Source organism: Chaetomium tenue, assembly GCF_020726465.1.
Source record: "Chaetomium tenue strain MPI-SDFR-AT-0079 chromosome Unknown F5144scaffold_4, whole genome shotgun sequence".
In the NCBI taxonomy this organism is placed as follows: Eukaryota; Fungi; Ascomycota; class Sordariomycetes; order Sordariales; family Chaetomiaceae; genus Chaetomium; species Chaetomium tenue.
Window position 1 is genome coordinate 1,096,651 of NW_027117332.1, and position 15,655 is coordinate 1,112,305.

General features: G+C 57.7%; 5 protein-coding genes across 5 annotated transcripts; 2 read left to right on the plus strand and 3 right to left on the minus strand.

Annotated features, from left to right (window-relative positions):
* Positions 1 to 318: 318 nt before the first annotated feature.
* Positions 319 to 3,865, minus strand: F5144DRAFT_224760 (uncharacterized protein). Its single transcript, XM_066783162.1, has 3 exons — positions 3,205 to 3,865; positions 1,052 to 3,080; positions 319 to 986 (listed from the first exon to the last, which is right to left on the minus strand). Exons 1-3 carry the CDS (start codon positions 3,660 to 3,662, stop codon positions 450 to 452), a joined length of 3,024 nt encoding a protein of 1,007 aa, XP_066642719.1. The 5' UTR covers positions 3,663 to 3,865; the 3' UTR covers positions 319 to 449.
* Positions 3,866 to 4,634: 769 nt separating this feature from the next.
* F5144DRAFT_224814 (uncharacterized protein) lies at positions 4,635 to 6,992 on the plus strand. Its single transcript, XM_066783164.1, has one exon. It carries the CDS (start codon positions 4,817 to 4,819, stop codon positions 6,785 to 6,787), a length of 1,971 nt encoding a protein of 656 aa, XP_066642720.1. The 5' UTR covers positions 4,635 to 4,816; the 3' UTR covers positions 6,788 to 6,992.
* Positions 6,993 to 9,700: 2,708 nt separating this feature from the next.
* On the plus strand, positions 9,701 to 12,164 carry F5144DRAFT_224827 (uncharacterized protein). Its single transcript, XM_066783165.1, has 3 exons — positions 9,701 to 10,641; positions 10,703 to 11,838; positions 11,908 to 12,164. Exons 1-3 carry the CDS (start codon positions 9,783 to 9,785, stop codon positions 11,998 to 12,000), a joined length of 2,088 nt encoding a protein of 695 aa, XP_066642721.1. The 5' UTR covers positions 9,701 to 9,782; the 3' UTR covers positions 12,001 to 12,164.
* An 850-nt stretch (positions 12,165 to 13,014) lies between these two features.
* Positions 13,015 to 13,815, minus strand: F5144DRAFT_491093 (uncharacterized protein; the record flags this gene model as incomplete). The annotated part of the gene is made up of 3 exons (XM_066785838.1): positions 13,015 to 13,194; positions 13,304 to 13,599; positions 13,689 to 13,815. The coding sequence occupies 3 exons, from the start codon at positions 13,813 to 13,815 to the stop codon at positions 13,015 to 13,017; spliced, it is 603 nt and encodes a 200-aa protein (XP_066642722.1).
* Positions 13,816 to 14,417: 602 nt separating this feature from the next.
* F5144DRAFT_571589 (uncharacterized protein) lies at positions 14,418 to 15,478 on the minus strand. The gene has a single exon (XM_066788839.1). The coding sequence runs from the start codon at positions 15,146 to 15,148 to the stop codon at positions 14,660 to 14,662; it is 489 nt and encodes a 162-aa protein (XP_066642723.1). The 5' UTR covers positions 15,149 to 15,478; the 3' UTR covers positions 14,418 to 14,659.
* Between the last annotated feature and the right edge of the window lie 177 nt (positions 15,479 to 15,655).

Consider the following 15,655-nt stretch of genomic DNA (forward strand, 5'->3'; position numbering starts at 1 on the left):
AGATAATAAACCCGCCGGATCCTGAGAACCAGCAAGTATCTTACCTCTGACTGTAAGCTAAACTCACTCAACGGTTCACGCCCAAATGCCGCGCTCGCTTGTGTTTCCAACCGGCGCCTTGGGCTACGAGTTAGTTCAAAGCCAGACTGGCCCGTCCCATCCGATGCAGGCGGTGTAATCATGTCCATCAATAACTATCGCAATACTAAGGGGTATTCCGCTCGCTCTTCACTAAAACAGATCCGTAATGAGCAACAACAACACAGCGCGCTGACGGACAGACAACCAGGATGACCAAAAGAAAAATAAAAGAAAATTGCCGATGCAACCCATCCACCTCCGTACCACTCTTCGCCTCGATATCCCATTTTACGCCTCTTCACACGAGCCATTATCCTACCATCCTGGACCCCCTCCCCATACCAGGAGGAGACACCTCCCACTGACACTCAGAGGCGGCCAGTAACAACCTCCTTCTTGAAGATCACCGCCTCATCCGCCACCTCGCAGAACGCAATCCCCTCAAAGACGGCGATCTTCTGCCCACTAGACTCATCGTCCTCCTCGTCCGAGGACTCTTCCTCCAACCCCCCCAGTTCCGACGCAATGAGCGCGGGGACATCCAGCTCCACGCCCGACGTCGAGTCCAACAGGGCGTTGACCGAGACCGTCGATATCAGGGTCGGAATCGAGGTCAGAGCCTTCTGCTTCCCCTTGGCAGCCGTCGTCCCGTCCCCGCCTCCGCCTCCGCCCTCCTTTTCGAGGGTAGTCTTCTTAGGCTCTGGAAACCGCACGAGCTTATCGACGCGGTCATCTTCATCTATCGAAACCAACTTAAGTTTCAGATCAGGGTAGTGCGAGACTATGTCGATAAGGAAACGCTTCGTCTCGCGCATGACCCACATGCACGTGTCGTCGTTGCGTAGGTGGATGACATGCAGAACCCGGAGGGTGGTTAGGCCGGGCAAGTGCTGCATCAGGCAGTGCTGTTCACGCGGCGCAAGTCAGTACATAGAGGTAAGCCGGGGCAAAGTGGGGGAGGGGGACGTACCATGGCTCGTATGCTCATGCTGCAAGCCAGTTCCTCGAGCTTCTTCCCCTGTCTGCAACACAGCAAAACGGTCTTATCGTCGACATCCCAGCTCGTGTCGGCCATGTTCTTGATCATCAGGCGCCGCAGCTTGGGCATGTGCTTCTTGAGGACCAATCGCCGGATCTGGTCCATGGTCACTTGCGTCCTGGGCGCAAAGCTCTCGGGCTTGGCCTTGATTTCCCGCTCAAGCAAGAAGAGGTCGTGCAGCTCCTCGAGAGATGATACGAAGCTCAAAAAGATGTGCGAGACGTTGTCGGTGGAAATTTTGCGCAAAGGCAGCGGCGCTTCCTTGTTCTCCCTGTCCAGCAGAGCCCAGATAGGTGCTTGGATCCCGACATTGAGCAGCGTCAGGTGTCGGAGGGCGCGTAGGTCCACCGCTTTGGAAAGGACCGACGCCCTGACGGGGATGAGGTAGATGCTGAGGGATTCGAGGGCGACGCCCCGCGTTTGCCGAATGTAGTCGCGTATGTGACGAGCTTGCTCGGTGCGCGAGTCCTTCTCGCCAGGCGGTCCCAGCTCGGCGCTCTCTATCGCGATCTGGCACGCGCTGATCTCCTTTTGCATGTCGCGCACGCTTCGTGTGAGCCCTAGTAGTTGCGACTCAGCCTCGCGAAGATGGTTTATGTCGTTGGACGACTTGTTGGCGCGCCATCGCCGAATCTCCTTGCCCAGGGTATTGGCTTGAGATTCGAACAGTTCCAGTTCTTCAGCCAAAGCCTTGAAGTCAGCTTTTCGCGATTCTAATGTAGCCATCACCTTCGCATATTCTTCCGCCTTGGTGTCGACAAGAGCCGCCGCCGTAGATGGAGAAACCACCGTTGGCGTGGCTTCTTCTTCCTCGGCCTGAATATCAACTGCTGATGGCTCTTCGGGGTCGATGGCGAGCTGTTCCTCGGGTGCTTCGATGTCGATGTCATCGGGGTCTGCGTCCTTTTTCTCCTCCTTCGCTTCGCCGAAAAGGCTCACCTCCGGGGCGCTTTCCTCCGCAGGCGCCTCTGCGGATACCTGCTCTGCAGATGTCTCTGCAGGGCTGGTATCGGGCGTTTCGACGGTGCCGGAGGAAGAGGAGCCTGTTCCGCCTGAACTCTCGGCCTGCTTCTCTTTCCGCGACTTGGCTTCGTCCATGTATTTTCGAGCCGCGACACCAAACAGATCAATAGTTTCGGGCGAAGCCACAAAATCGCTCGTGCCGTTCAGTTCTCCCAAGACCTTCGGAGCGACCGTTTTAATAAAGTCGACCACCTCCTGCTCAGTCTTGATCTTGCCCTTCTTCTTCTTCTCAGAATCGACAACAATCGCCTGAAGCTTTTCGGCTGGCGTGGTCTCCACGTCGAAAATCCTGCCGAGAATGAAATCTTGCGTCTTTCTCTCCTCCTGCGCGCGAAAAGCTTTAGCGGGTCCGCTCATTTCATCGTTTTGTCCGTGCGGTTGTGTTGGCATAGGCATTAGTTCGTCCTCTTGATCCGAGTCTTCGGGCTCGGGGTCGGTGGGTTTCCGGGCCGACGAGGCAAGTTTCTCCGAGAAGGATAGCTCGAGACTCGTGAGGGTCCCCGCGGAATTGCGCAGGCAGGCCTGGAGTTCCGATACGATGTCGAGGGTGTCGATGTCGAGAACAGAAAGACTCTTGAGATCCCTGAAGCCAGACAGAGTTGGAGGTTCCTTGCCCACCGCCACCTTCTTCGGAGCTCTAGCACGAGGTGGCTTAGGCAATGGGGGCGGAAGCATGCTTGAGGTGGGCACATAGAAACCCTGGGGAGGGGGTGGGGGGATGAGCCCAAATGCTGGCGCGGGGGGAGGAAGGGAAGCTATGGGCGCGCCGTGGGCTGGCCCCGGCGGGGAGCTCGACTGGGACGGGTTGTACGGAAGGGGCGGGGGCGTTTCGTATTGCGAAGGTCCTGCTTGGAGTCTTACATGAACGTGTGACAAGGACGCGATCTGGTGCAGCTCTTTATAGACTGGACGGCTAAGCTCAACTCGAATGTTCCACCTGGGGAGAGAATGTCAGCCTCTGGCACGGGAAAGACATATCGCAACGTATCGGTGCGTGACCATGTGTTGTAAATGCGCACGGGCACAGCGAGCCGGGGACCGTTTAGATGCGAAGGACTCACGTAAAAGACTCAAGCGCCCGGGCCTTGCGCAATGTCAGAAGAAGAAGAGTGTTCATGAACTTCCCGCAGCTCAAGTTAGCTGAATATGGGCGATAGGCCCCTTCGGCCTTGTCGCCCATATAGAGTGTGTCGAAAGTCAGACTCCTCAGACACTGCGCATAGTTGTAGTCACTCGTGACGAAGGTGTCGAATCCGCCGGCAAGAGGATCGACCGGAGTGTCAAACTGGGGATCTTCCTCGTCCGGGAAGACGATTTCAAAGTCTCGGTACAGCTGGGCGGCAGCAAGGTCGCGGAAGTGTTTTGATACCAGGGCCACGCAGATTAGAACGCGCCTTGGGCAATGGCTGATGATCTCCCTCTGAACTTCGTGCGGCAAGTCCATGAAGTTGGAGGGGCGGGGTGCTGTTGAGCCCGCAAGGGCATCTTGCGTCGCCGGGGAGGCGGCCATGGAAGCCATGGCGCGGCGTGTTGTGGTCGGGTCAGGGTGGGGAAACGGAGACGGAAGGTCGATGCGAGGACGATGTAGTGTAGGATGCGGATGGTTGGTGTTGCGCGAAACAGACGAGGGCGAAAAGAGTCTAGCAGGCTAGTCGTATAATGTATGTACCTAGAAGTCGACTTTGTCAAAGTAAGGCAAGGTAAAGTAACCTACACTACCTCTAGGCCGGGCAGGTAGAGATCGGTGCTGTAACTTTTGGCCCTGGAGCGGGGCTATCCTTGGCCAACCTGGAACTGTTCAAGAACTCCCTGCACTTTCGTGGTTTTGAAATCCAATGCCTCAACAGGAAATTGTGATCCACACTCTGAACAAAGGCCGATGCGTCCAGATGATGTTTGTCAGCTTGTTGGCATGGTTAGGGACCTTAAAGAGATGGGATGAAGCAGGAACGTCTTTGCAAAAGTCGATGAATGCGGAGGAATCTCAGGGTCGATGTGCATGGATATGGCGGGCAGCGGGATGTCTGGGCAAGTGGCCGGGGTAGCTTAGCGCCCACTATGGCCGGGGAGTGGGGCCACGATTGGGGAAGCAACCTTGAATGTGGGGTGAGTTTGGCGGTTTGATACAGGGGTTTGTGAGTCAAGCGCGAACCCCCTCGTGGGGCAAAAAGGGCCAGACTCCCCGTGTGTCGACCAAACCACTGCCTGAAGGACCAGAAGACCCCCAAGAAAGTGCTCAACCCTTCAAGCAAACATTATTGGTTCTGAGAATATACGTCTGTATGACCTGTTTTGCCTTCTGTTTGTAGTTTTCGACTGTTGTTTTTGCCCGATCGTTTTTTTTCTCTTTGCTCAATTTTCAATTTAATTTTTACTTGGTCCTGTTGCTTGAACTTTTTGGTTGTTGCATTTCTTACTGTGTACCCAGGCTCCAGTCGCCCCCGCTTGAGCCTTCCTTCACTCATCCTTCGTCTGGGTTTGATTGATAGAAACCGACTGTGACGGGGCCAATTAACAAGCTGAAAACCAATCCGTTTCCTGATCATCATCCAAGCCTCAGTCCTGCCTACCACAGCAGCGCTGAAGCGGCACAGTCCAATTCAAGTTGCTTTTTAACGTCGGTCCATCCGACAAAACCACAAGCGACAAGACATCCGATCTACAATCACAAAAATGGCCGATGAAGAGGCGCCGCAGTTCACTACGCTCGCTGAGCGCATTGCTGCTCTCAACCAGCAGAAGAACTTCCAGGCTCCCCCCCCATCAACTGCTGGCAAACGACCCCCACCCCCGCCACCCCCGGTCCGGTCTTTGACCGAAAACGTTACTAGGACGACGACATCCGAGACTGTTTCGGCCGAGAAGAGTCCTTCAATCCCGCCCCGGCCCGTTCGGGCTGCCACCGAGAAGCTACCGCCACCTCTTCCACGGCGGACCACCGGGCAGGAGAATGGCGATCACCCGCAACCTCCGTCGGGCCGTCCTGCACCCCCTCCGCTGCCGACACGGAACTCACAGCTTGCGACCCCGCCAAATCTACCCACACGCCGGCCTTCTACGCAGACGCTTTCTGTTAGGAGGAACTCAAACGCTTCGGATATATCTCAGCTATCTACCGTATCGAGTCTGTCGCTGAGCCAAACCAATGGAGGACCCGAGACGCAAACACGACGAAGGCTACCCCCGCCGCTCGAACAAGCTAACCTGCCACCGCTGCCCCCCAAGGCAAAAGCGAAAGAAGCTGTGAATGGGAATAGCACGCCCTCGCTCCCGCCCAGGCGCATTGCCGACCCGCCTTCGCCTTCTCAGCCTCCCCGCCTGCCCTCGAGGCCAGCCAACTCGCCAGCCGTTGTTCTTCCCGAGCAGGCATCGCCCGCGCTTCCAGCCCGGCGCATGGCTCCTCCACCGTCTACCTTCCGGCCCAAGTCAGCGCTTGAAAGCGGTTTCGGTTCCGGCGCCTCACCTCCCCCAGTACCACCCCCGATTCCGCTCAGTTCCCGGCCAACTGTCGCCCAAATCGACGCGGTAGCAAGCCGAACAGCCCCGGCAACAGCGGCCCCTCCCAATGCGTCACCTCAATCTTGCCTCATCTGCCGCGACTTCTCTGGCCCGGACACGCTGGCTGCGCAGCACCCCACCTCGTCCATCCCGCGCGGCGCCGGTGCCGCCGACCCCATCGACCACCTGGCATACACACTCTGCGCGCCGTTCTCTTCACCAACGGACAAGGCGCGAGCCATCTTTGCGTGGATGCACCACAACATTGTCTACGACGTGCATGGGTTCTTCAACAACTGCATCCCGCGCGGGCTAACCCCAACCGAGACCATCTTTTCAGGCAAGGCCGTCTGCGAAGGGTACGCGCGCGTGTACGAGGCGATCGCCGTAAAGGCTGGCCTGGGGTGCGTAGTGGTGACGGGTCACGGCAAGGGTTTCGGGTTCAGCCCCGTCAAGGCCGGGCAGCCGCCGCCGCCGCGCAAGCCCACAGGCCACGCGTGGAACGCCGTTCGCATCGACGGCGGCGCCTGGAAGCTGATCGACCCGTGCTGGGGCGCCGGCGCACTCTGCAACGGCGAGTACTCGCAGCGCTTCGCTGCCGAGTGCTTCACCATGAGCAACGAGAAATTTGGCACCCGCCACTTCCCTGCCGACGAGAGGCACTGGTACCGCGAGGACGGCCGCGCGCTGTCGTGGGAGGAGTACATTGTAGGCCCCATCGGCGACGAGCCGGCCGAGTGGATGGGCGACGCGACGCGGGAAGGGCTGGACGAGAGCAACTTCGCGCCGATGCAGCGGCGCATTAACGTGCGCAGCGGCGGGACGGTGCGGTTCCAGTTTGCCAAGCTGTGCGAGCACTGGCGGCCGGAGAAGAACGGCAGGGGTAAACAGATGCTGTTCGGGCTAAAGCTCAACGGCAAGGATGGGAGGAAGGATGACATCGTCCCGCTGGAGAACGACGGGTTCTGGCACTACCTGGACGTGGACGCGCGAGACCTCGGCGCGCCGGGGCAGAAGCTTTTGCTGGTTGCGTTTGAGACGATAGATGGACAGAGCGCGAGGGGGTTAACCAAGGAGGAGTGGCTGAGGAAGAAGGGACGGTGTGGGTATAGCTATGCCTTCATGGTGCGGTGGGAGTTGATTTGATGGCTCGGCATGGACACAATGATGATGACCACAGACGGATGCTACCTGCTATCCATCCCATGATATATATCCGCGTACTTACTCCCCCACGGCGACTCCTATCGCCTCTAGACTAATATCATCCTTCAACACCCCCACATGCACCACAAACCCCGTGTTCGCCCTAAGCCCCCCCACCAACAACTCATCCGGCACCCGCCACACATGGAACGACCTCGCAAACCTAACCGCCCACGCCTCGAACACCAGCGGATCCCGCAGCTGCTGCGCAACCACACACACGCACGCCTCCCCCTGCTCTAGCTGCCCCCCCTCAGCACCGTCACCACCGTCAGCACCGCCACCCCGCCGGAGCCGACATAGATCGACGCAGGTCGCCACGAACGGCTCGACCAGCGCCTCGTTGTAGATGCAGTCGCACGCCACCACCACGTCAAACCCCGCCGTCGCCCCTGTCCCAGCTACGGACGGCCCCGCCAGTGCCGGCGTCACGGCGTCGGTCTCCCAGTCGAGGGGGGTGAATACAACCCCCGTTCTGGCGGCGCGTGCTGGGGAGCCGCCCCGGCGCGGGGTGGAGGCTGTGGTCGGGGGGCGGGAGCGGCGGGTGGGTTTGCTGCTGCTGCTGCTGCTGGGCGTGGACTTTGCGGCGGGGGAAGGGGAGGGGGAATGGGAAGGGGAGGAGTGGGAAGAGAAAGAAGAGGCGGCGCGCCAGTTGGCGTCGAGGTTCTGCTCGAGCAGCTTGGCGACGTAGGGCTGGTCGGTGAGCACGTAGCGTGTGATGCGCGGGCCGAGGAGTAGAGCGACCAGGCCGGATATGCCGCAGCCGAGTTCGAGCACGCGAGAGGTGGGGGTGAGGAGGGCGTGGGTCCAGAGGGGGTTGTGGGGGGAGGCCAGCCAGGCGGCGAAGAGGGGCGTTATTTTCCAGGTTACTTGGGGGGTGTTAGCGGTGGGGGGGGGAGAGGGATGGGACGTGATGAGATAGGGGGGTAATATGGGAAGAGGGGGGAAAATATCAATATAGGTGAGGATCGGAGGTGGTTGGGCTGGGGGTGTTTTGTTGGGGTTCGACGCACCGGCTCCTGTGGTGCCGCCGGCACGGTTGGATGAGAGAATGCCTGGAGACTGGGTGATCACCAAGTCTCGCCCTGCGACGGTGAGCTCCAGCGTGGTGGCTCTCGAATCGATGAAACCGAGGTTTTGTGAGGGCAGGTCCTGTGTAAACAACTCGAATGTCTCTAGAGCGACGGCGAGGCCGTGTTAACGAATGGCCCCAAAAGGCAACCGAGATATATCCCTCCCATTGTTGGGGTATGTATGTCCCTGCATGCTTCCCTCCGTCCCCTCCACTCCGCCTCTAGTCACACATCGGTTGCATGTTTGTGTTTGTTTTTTCCCACCTTCTTCAGCATCCTGCACCGGCGTGCCCAGTGACTGCAAGAAACGCTGCAGCTTCATGGTTACGTTGTTGCCCCTTGTTTACTGTCCAATAATGGCGGGTTGTCAAGTCTCAGAAAACCGCGGGAGTCTCGGCCAAGAAAACCATAATGTTGGAAAATGTGGAGGCGAGAGACGATTATTAGCTCGGCGTTAGCAAGTCTCGGCCTGGCCTGGCCTGGCACGTCTGGGCACCGTCGGGTGGCACCCGAGTGTTTGCACTGGCAAACTGGGTAGAGCTCTTATCCGCGTCAAAGGTGCGCCGCAGGGGGCTTAAAACCAACCGCATCCGTGATGCGACGTCGCAATGTTCGAGGTGCTAACGACATTGCGTCGCTACCAAACACCCTTTTCATGGCATCCCTTCCCTGGATTATCTTCATGACACGACCTGAGCGCGACAAAAATTCGGAAAGAACGGACCCCTTCCATTGACCCCAAAAATCCCCATCCCTCTCCGATAGCCGTAAAGTGGAGAGAGCAATGGGACAAGCACCACAAGTTGGGACTGAATGCGGGGAAGATGTCAAGCTTGCAGGGGATGGTCTGCTACAGCCGCAGGCCGCCAGCGAAATGGATGCTAATCGTCGCACCCTACGATTGGACGGACTATGCCAAGGGGAGCGATCTGTCAGGGCTGAAGGCGATTTCGTTGGTTAACCTGGAGGCTGGAAAATCATCAGCTTTGGAAGTCACGGGGTTGCGTCCTTGTCTACGTGTGCGTGCTCAGGTTACCCTTTCCATACCGACGTGATTTCTAGGTTGTCCCCTCCGCGTTTTATTAGCACCAAGTTCTAATGGTATCTGTGATGCGGGAACACGCCTTGCGGGACTGGGTTGGGCATTATGCATCAACGATGGACCCGAAGTTTGTTCTTTCAAGTGCAGTTATAACTATCCTGTTTGCTTGTGTATTGGGCCTCCCTCCTCCCCTCCCTCGGACCTGGGCGTCCTCTTTCTCTCTAGCCTTCAGGGTACCTAGGCGGCCATCGCTGCCTGCGTGTCTGCGTCCCTGTGTCCAGTGACTTGCTTCAGCGTCGCCTTCGTGACCAGTGCCACAATTCTTGGAAGGTCTCAGAGTGGAACGCCCAGCCTGCCAGGACGCGGCCTAGCCCCAGCCCGGCTAAGTTTGTGGGGACATGGGGCCACTGAGCTTTCCCCAAACAGGACCATGCAGGAGCTCTCTGCTCTGTTCGGGTGCAGTTCTTGCCAAAACCCCTTGCCTCTCCCTGTCCCTGGGGATCCCGACGTCTGAACTTTCGCGCTCTTTCCGCTCCTTTTCTCCCAATATACACAATCACCCATCTTTTACAAGCTCAGTCGCTGGACCTTCGACCGAGCGACGAGTGCACTCATCAATCCAAGCACACTTAGACTTGCACGTTGAGATATCCTAGCTGTTGTTGCTGAGTGACAGAGTCGCAGCGGGGCTTTTCCGATCTCCGAGCTCTTTTTATTCGTACCGAGTCCCCGACGATCCAGAAAAACGAAACATCCTACCTACCACAACTAGCTCCTCGATCAGCTTTTTTTTTTCTTCTCGACTCCCGTTTCACCCACAATGGCGAAGCCGACACATCTGATCCCGCGGATGTCCGCGAAGGGCCCCTTCTCGGTCGAAGTACCCGGCCAGCAGCCCGTCGAGGGCGAGACTCCGGTTCGTAGGCACCCTCTTGCCGTTAACGGCCTCATCACCACACCCAACGACGAAATCACGACCGTCCACGAGCTCGTCCGCGCGAGCGTCGCCAAGTTTGGTAATGCCAAGTGCATGGGCTCGCGCAAACTGGTGCGCACGCACCAGGATAAGAAGATGATCAAGAAGCTCGTCAACGGCCAAGAAACCGAGGTCGAGAAGTCATGGACCTTCTTCGAGATGAGCCCCTACGAGTACATCAGCTACACAGACTACGAGCGCTTGACGCACCAACTCGGCGCTGGTCTGCGCAAGCTAGGCCTCGTCAAGAATGATCGCGTGCACGTCTACGCCGCCACCAGCCAGAACTGGCTGGCCATGGCCCACGGCGCCGGCTCGCAGAGCATGCCCATCGTGACCGCTTACGACACGCTGGGCGAGGAGGGCCTTCGCTACTCCATGGTGGCGACCAAGGCCAAGGTCATCTTTTTGGATCCCCATCTTCTGCCCACCCTGACCAACGTGCTCGCCGTCGCCACCGCCGTCCAGACCGTCGTCTGGAACGACCAGCACCAGCTCAACCCGGAACACGCCGAGAAGCTCAAGGCATCATACCCGCACGTCAACATTCTTAGCTTCGAAGAGCTCCGGAAGATGGGCGAGGAGAACCCCGTCGATGTCGTTGCGCCAACACCTGACGACCTTTGCTGCATCATGTACACATCGGGCTCCACTGGCACCCCGAAGGGTGTTCCGGTGAAGCATTCGGCTGTTATCGCGGCTGGTAAGTTTTCCCGCCTTGGATTTGCGATTGCCAACATGGAACTGACCGATCAAATCTGCAGTTGCGGGCGCAAGCGTTGTCGTTGAGCAGTTTATTGGACCTGGCGACGGCCTCCTGACCTACCTGCCACTTGCGCATATCCTCGAATTCGTCTTTGAGCACGCCGCTATCTACTGGGGCGCCACCCTGGGCTATGGTAATCCCAAGACCCTTTCGGACGCCTCGGTACGCAACTGCAGCGGCGATATCCGGGAGTTCAAGCCTACCGTCCTGATTGGCGTGCCCGCCGTCTGGGAGACGGTCAAGAAGGGCATCATCGCCAAGGTCAACGCCGGCAGCCCCGTCGTGCGGGGTCTCTTCTGGGGAGCACTGTCTCTCAAGGAGATGCTGATGTCCTCCGGGCTGCCCGGAAGCGCTATCTTGGATGCCGTGGTGTTCAAAAAGATCAAGGAGGCTACGGGCGGGCGTATGAAGCTGTGCCTGAGCGCTGGCGGCCCGGTATCCAAGGAGACTCAGAAATTCCTCAGCATGTCGATCTGCCCCATGATCATCGGTTACGGCCTCACCGAGACGTCGGCCATGGGCACGCTACAGAACCCGCTCGAGTGGACCTCGGAGTCGATCGGCGCCATGACGGCCTCGATCGAGGCCAAGCTGGTTGACTTTGCCGACGCTGGCTACTTCGCCACCAACAAGCCGAACCCGCAGGGTGAGATCTGGCTGCGCGGCCCGACGGTGCTGACGGGCTACTACGAAAACGAGGAAGAGACGGCCGAGGCCCTTACCGCGGACGGCTGGTTCAAGACGGGCGACATTGGCGAATGGGACAAGAACGGCCACCTCAAGATCATCGACCGCAAGAAGAACCTGGTCAAGACGCTAAACGGCGAGTATATTGCACTCGAGAAGCTCGAGGCCACCTACCGGTCGGCTCCTGTGGTCGCCAACATCTGCATTTACGCCGATCCCACGCAGGCCAAGCCCATCGCCATCATTGTCCCGGCCGAGCCTGCGCTCAAGAAACTGGCCGCGGCGATCGGCGTCGAGGGCGAGGGTCTTGAGGTCCTGGTCCACGACAAGAAGCTACAGGGCGCCGTCCTGAAGGAGCTTCAGAATGCGGGCCGTGCTGGCGGCCTTTCTGGAATTGAGATTGTCGAGGGCGTGGTCGTCGTCGACGACGAGTGGACGCCGCAGAACGTAAGGACCCTACCCATTCAAATATCTTCTAAGTAAAATGAACGATTGGCTAACTTGTAATTCTACCAGGCTCTTGTCACGGCCGCCCAGAAGCTCAACCGCAGGGGCATCCTCGACAAGTACAGGACCCAGGTGAACGAGGCCTATGGCGCCTCGAGTTAAGCGTGTGTTTCCGGAGAAGAAGTATGGAATACATGGCGGCGGAGATCCCATGGGGATGCAACGGAGACGCAGCGGAGGTGGGTAAGATTGGAGAGCGTTTTTTTTTGTGACTATTACTTGTGATATACACTTCCCTTGGTATGGTTCTAGGTTGAGTCCGTTTTTTGGTCATGTTTTGATATGACGTAACGGGCTACCCTGATGGTTGCTTGCTTGGCTTGGTCTGGTCGGTCTGGTCGGGTCTGGTCTGGTCTGGTTTTAGCTACCGTAATGTTTTTGTTCGTTTCAGAGCGTTCAGTTACAAATACCTCTTAGCATCATGATACAATTATTTCGTTGTCTCAAGGGTGCTAGCTACATGTGGTGATGATAATCTTGGCGTGTGAGGTTCCATTGTTGTTGTCGCGCGAGGTTGCCGCCGGCAGAGACAGGACAGGGCAGGGGTCAGCATAACGGTACACTTGATCAACAACATCTGCAACATGAACGGTCTGGGACGGAACCAGGAAATCAGGGTAGAAAAAAAAAATGAGGAATTGCTAGTTTAAAACACACACACACACACGCCCACGCACAACCGAGTTACAGAGACCTCTTTGCAGCCAGCCCCAAACCGCTGCGCCAAGTGACTGCGCCTCTCCGTCCCCGTTTCACAAAAAAATCTCTCAAGTGTCGACCGGCGCCGCGGTCATACATACACCTCTGGCCTGGGATCGGGAGGCGGGGGGGAGGGGAAAGGGGTGACTATGCCGCCCACCTCTTTCTTGCTGGGGGAGTTTCTCCCCAGGGTAGGAGGGAGAAAGAGGCCGCCTGGTTGAAGAAAGCAGCGCAGCTACTCTCTCGCCAGAGCTGCATAAACCACCAAACCATAGTTATTGTTGTTGTACTCGCGCCCCGGGAATCGTTCGCCAATTCCTTCATACCCAGGTAACCCTCCCGCCTTGCTCCCCCTTCCCCCTCCAACTCTCCCGTTGGGACCACCACCACCACCACCACGCGCTTGGGTGGGCGGTGTCACACCAGCCCGTCGTACAGCGAGAGGGCCGAGACGATGGTAGCGTCGCGCTGGCTGCCTTCCTTGAACTCCTGCATGTCGAGGCTGCCGTTCTCGTCCTTGTCCATCATGCGGAAGATCTTGCGCACCCGCTTCTCGGGCGTGTCCTCGTCCTCGGGTAGCTTGACCATCGAGCCGACCTGTTTGTGCACGTGACAAAAGATGGTTAGTGTGTTTGTTGGTTGGTTGGGGTTGTGGCGCTGACTGGGGAGGAGGAGTGGGCAGGAGAGAGGGTGGGGGAGGGGCTACCATCTTGTAGATCGCCTCGACAATCTTGAGCATCTCCTCGTAGCTGATCTTGCCATCGCCGTCAATGTCGTACAGCTGGAACGCCCAGTCGAGCTTGTCCTCCATCTTGCCGCGGCTAGTCACGCTGAGAGCGCAGATGAACTCCTTAAAGTCGATGGTGCCGGACTTGTCCGTGTCGAAGACGTTGAAAACGTAGTCGGCGAAGGTGGACGGGTCGCCAAAGGGGAAGAACTGAGCGTAGATCTTTTGAAACTCGCTCTTGGTGAGCATGCCCGATGGGCAGTCTTTGAGGAAACCTATTGCGCGTGCCCCGACGCTGGTCAGAATTTTTGTGGTCTTTAAACGGGTTTGGGTGCGCCGCGCGCTGCTGGGTAAGGTAACCCACCTCTATACCATTGCTGCAGCTCCTTCTTATCAAAGTTGGTTGACCGTTGCAGCTCCTTCAGCTGGTCATCCGGGAGCTTCTTCGACTGTCTGTGGGCGGGCGGGAGTGTGTCAGCAACGCACTCCATACACGATCTCAGGGCGCTGGTCTCCCGGGTTTTGCGATAGCGTTGAGCGGTTGCCGCGGGAGGGGGGTCAACGCCGCTTTCACAAGCGCCAACCCACGGCCCTCTCCTCTCCCCACTAGCTCAACTTGGAGATGCGCCGGGACCCAGAAGACCCCGAGTTCGACTTCCCACTCACAGATTGCCCATATCTGAAAGCCAGTTGGGTGATTGTTGCCGCCGTGGCCAGTTGTCCTGACGCTGGCAGCGCCGTGAGGGGTCGAGGGGTGCGTTGCGACAAGGATTGTTTGGTCAATTAATGGCTCGATTGGGCGGTTCCGCAGATCGCTCGAGCTTGTTCTTGAGTTATGTAAGGTACTCTCGGTTAGATGCGTGTCTTTGCTGCAGATAAGAAATAGCTCCCAAAAGAGAAAAAGGAGGCGGTAGAGATTCGTCGAGATCTGTTGGCCAAAGACGTGGATTTGCAGGAAGGAAGATGGGCTTTTGGGGACTCGGCGCTTCGCTGGCGGGATGATGGGCTACGGAGCAACAATGCGAGAGCAGGGCAAAGTCCAGGCGCGGAGGGACAGGACCGGGAGTTTGAGACCGGGCTGTGACGATTTGCGGGTGGTCCCACTTATTGGAGCAAGACGGGGGGCGGCTCGCACGGCCCTATTTGCACTGTCCCGAGGGGGCCGAAGGCATGGGGGAGGAGATCCAACAGCGCTTTTCTTCAGGTTTATTTTTTGCCCGGCGTCAGGGCGCTTTGTTCCACAAGATGTGGACATGCATAAATAGCCAGGCACGAAATCCATTCAAAGAAGTCGGGCACGTCGCAGCATCAAAATCCATCATTTGTTTCGCCAGCTCAACCCCTTCGGGACCCTTCAACAAAACTCTCACAGTAGTCTGTAGGTACACGGTAGATCCCGATGGTGCGGCTCACGAGGCTAGCTTTGGGGTCGAGGGGCAATGAGGGGCTTCGATTCAGGGACAACCCAAGCAGCGGGTGCGGTTCTGGACATGCTCGGCATCTGGGAGGTGGGCCCGGATCTTCGAGAAGGGACTTGGAAGTTTTGCCATCTTTTGTCCCACCCTCTTTGAAGAAAAGAGGCCTCACCATCCATCCACCGCCTCCCGAGTTGTCACGCTGTGCATCATCAGACCAGTCCGCGGTTCTTATCTTGATGCTTGGCTTCCCGTGTCCACCCTGCCCGCCACCGTACACAGTAAACCAACACCAGCACCTCCATTGAGAAAACAGAACCAACCCCAAGACGGGAACATGGGCCGAACACACACATGCCCAACTGCACAGTGACACAATGCAGCGGCACAGGGGGGAATGTAGTCTCATGTACCGCAAGAATTGTCACCAATCAGCTTCTTCCCGCCTTGCCTGATGTTGTCTCGAGACTCCAGACACTCAACACCAAAAACGAGAACGAGGGGTCCTTTTTCTTGCAACCCCCGCTCCCCATCGTGGCTGTGCAACGCGCCAAGAGCACAAAAAATTGAACGCAGCCCGCCAATCACTCGCCATCGGGATCCCGAATCGTGCAACGGGCTTGCTGAGCAGTGGTCGCGTGGCGAGAGGAGTGCGAGGGACGAGGTGACACAGCCGAGGGCGAGTTGGTAGCGGTTACTGAAGCAACTGCATGAGGGCGTAAGTAAATATTTACTGGACGATGATCAAGAAAAAAGATGCTCCCATTCCGATGTATCATCCGTAAGGGAAAGAGCTACCTAGTTAGTTACCAGTGGTCTGTACAGTACATGTATATGCGTGCCCCCAACAGACCCTTCCTCGCCATGCTTCCATCCTACCATGCCATCATCATATGGATCTTAGCGCTACCCGAAA

What these genes read in the sequence shown, in the direction of transcription:
- F5144DRAFT_224760 (XM_066783162.1), bottom strand. Translation starts at nt 3,662, where the DNA reads ATGGCTTCCATGGCCGCCTCCCCGGCGACGCAAGATGCCCTTGCGGGC. An exon ending in CGGGCGCTTGAGTCTTTTAC is followed by an intron (nt 3,081 to 3,204) that starts GTGAGTCCTTCG and finishes TTCTCTCCCCAG; the next exon opens with GTGGAACATTCGAGTTGAGC. An exon ending in GCATGAGCATACGAGCCATG is followed by an intron (nt 987 to 1,051) that starts GTACGTCCCCCT and finishes CCGCGTGAACAG; the next exon opens with CACTGCCTGATGCAGCACTT.
- F5144DRAFT_224814 (XM_066783164.1), top strand. Translation starts at nt 4,817, where the DNA reads ATGGCCGATGAAGAGGCGCCGCAGTTCACTACGCTCGCTGAGCGCATT.
- F5144DRAFT_224827 (XM_066783165.1), top strand. Translation starts at nt 9,783, where the DNA reads ATGGCGAAGCCGACACATCTGATCCCGCGGATGTCCGCGAAGGGCCCC. An exon ending in TTCGGCTGTTATCGCGGCTG is followed by an intron (nt 10,642 to 10,702) that starts GTAAGTTTTCCC and finishes TCAAATCTGCAG; the next exon opens with TTGCGGGCGCAAGCGTTGTC. An exon ending in ACGAGTGGACGCCGCAGAAC is followed by an intron (nt 11,839 to 11,907) that starts GTAAGGACCCTA and finishes TAATTCTACCAG; the next exon opens with GCTCTTGTCACGGCCGCCCA.
- F5144DRAFT_571589 (XM_066788839.1), bottom strand. Translation starts at nt 15,148, where the DNA reads ATGAGACTACATTCCCCCCTGTGCCGCTGCATTGTGTCACTGTGCAGT.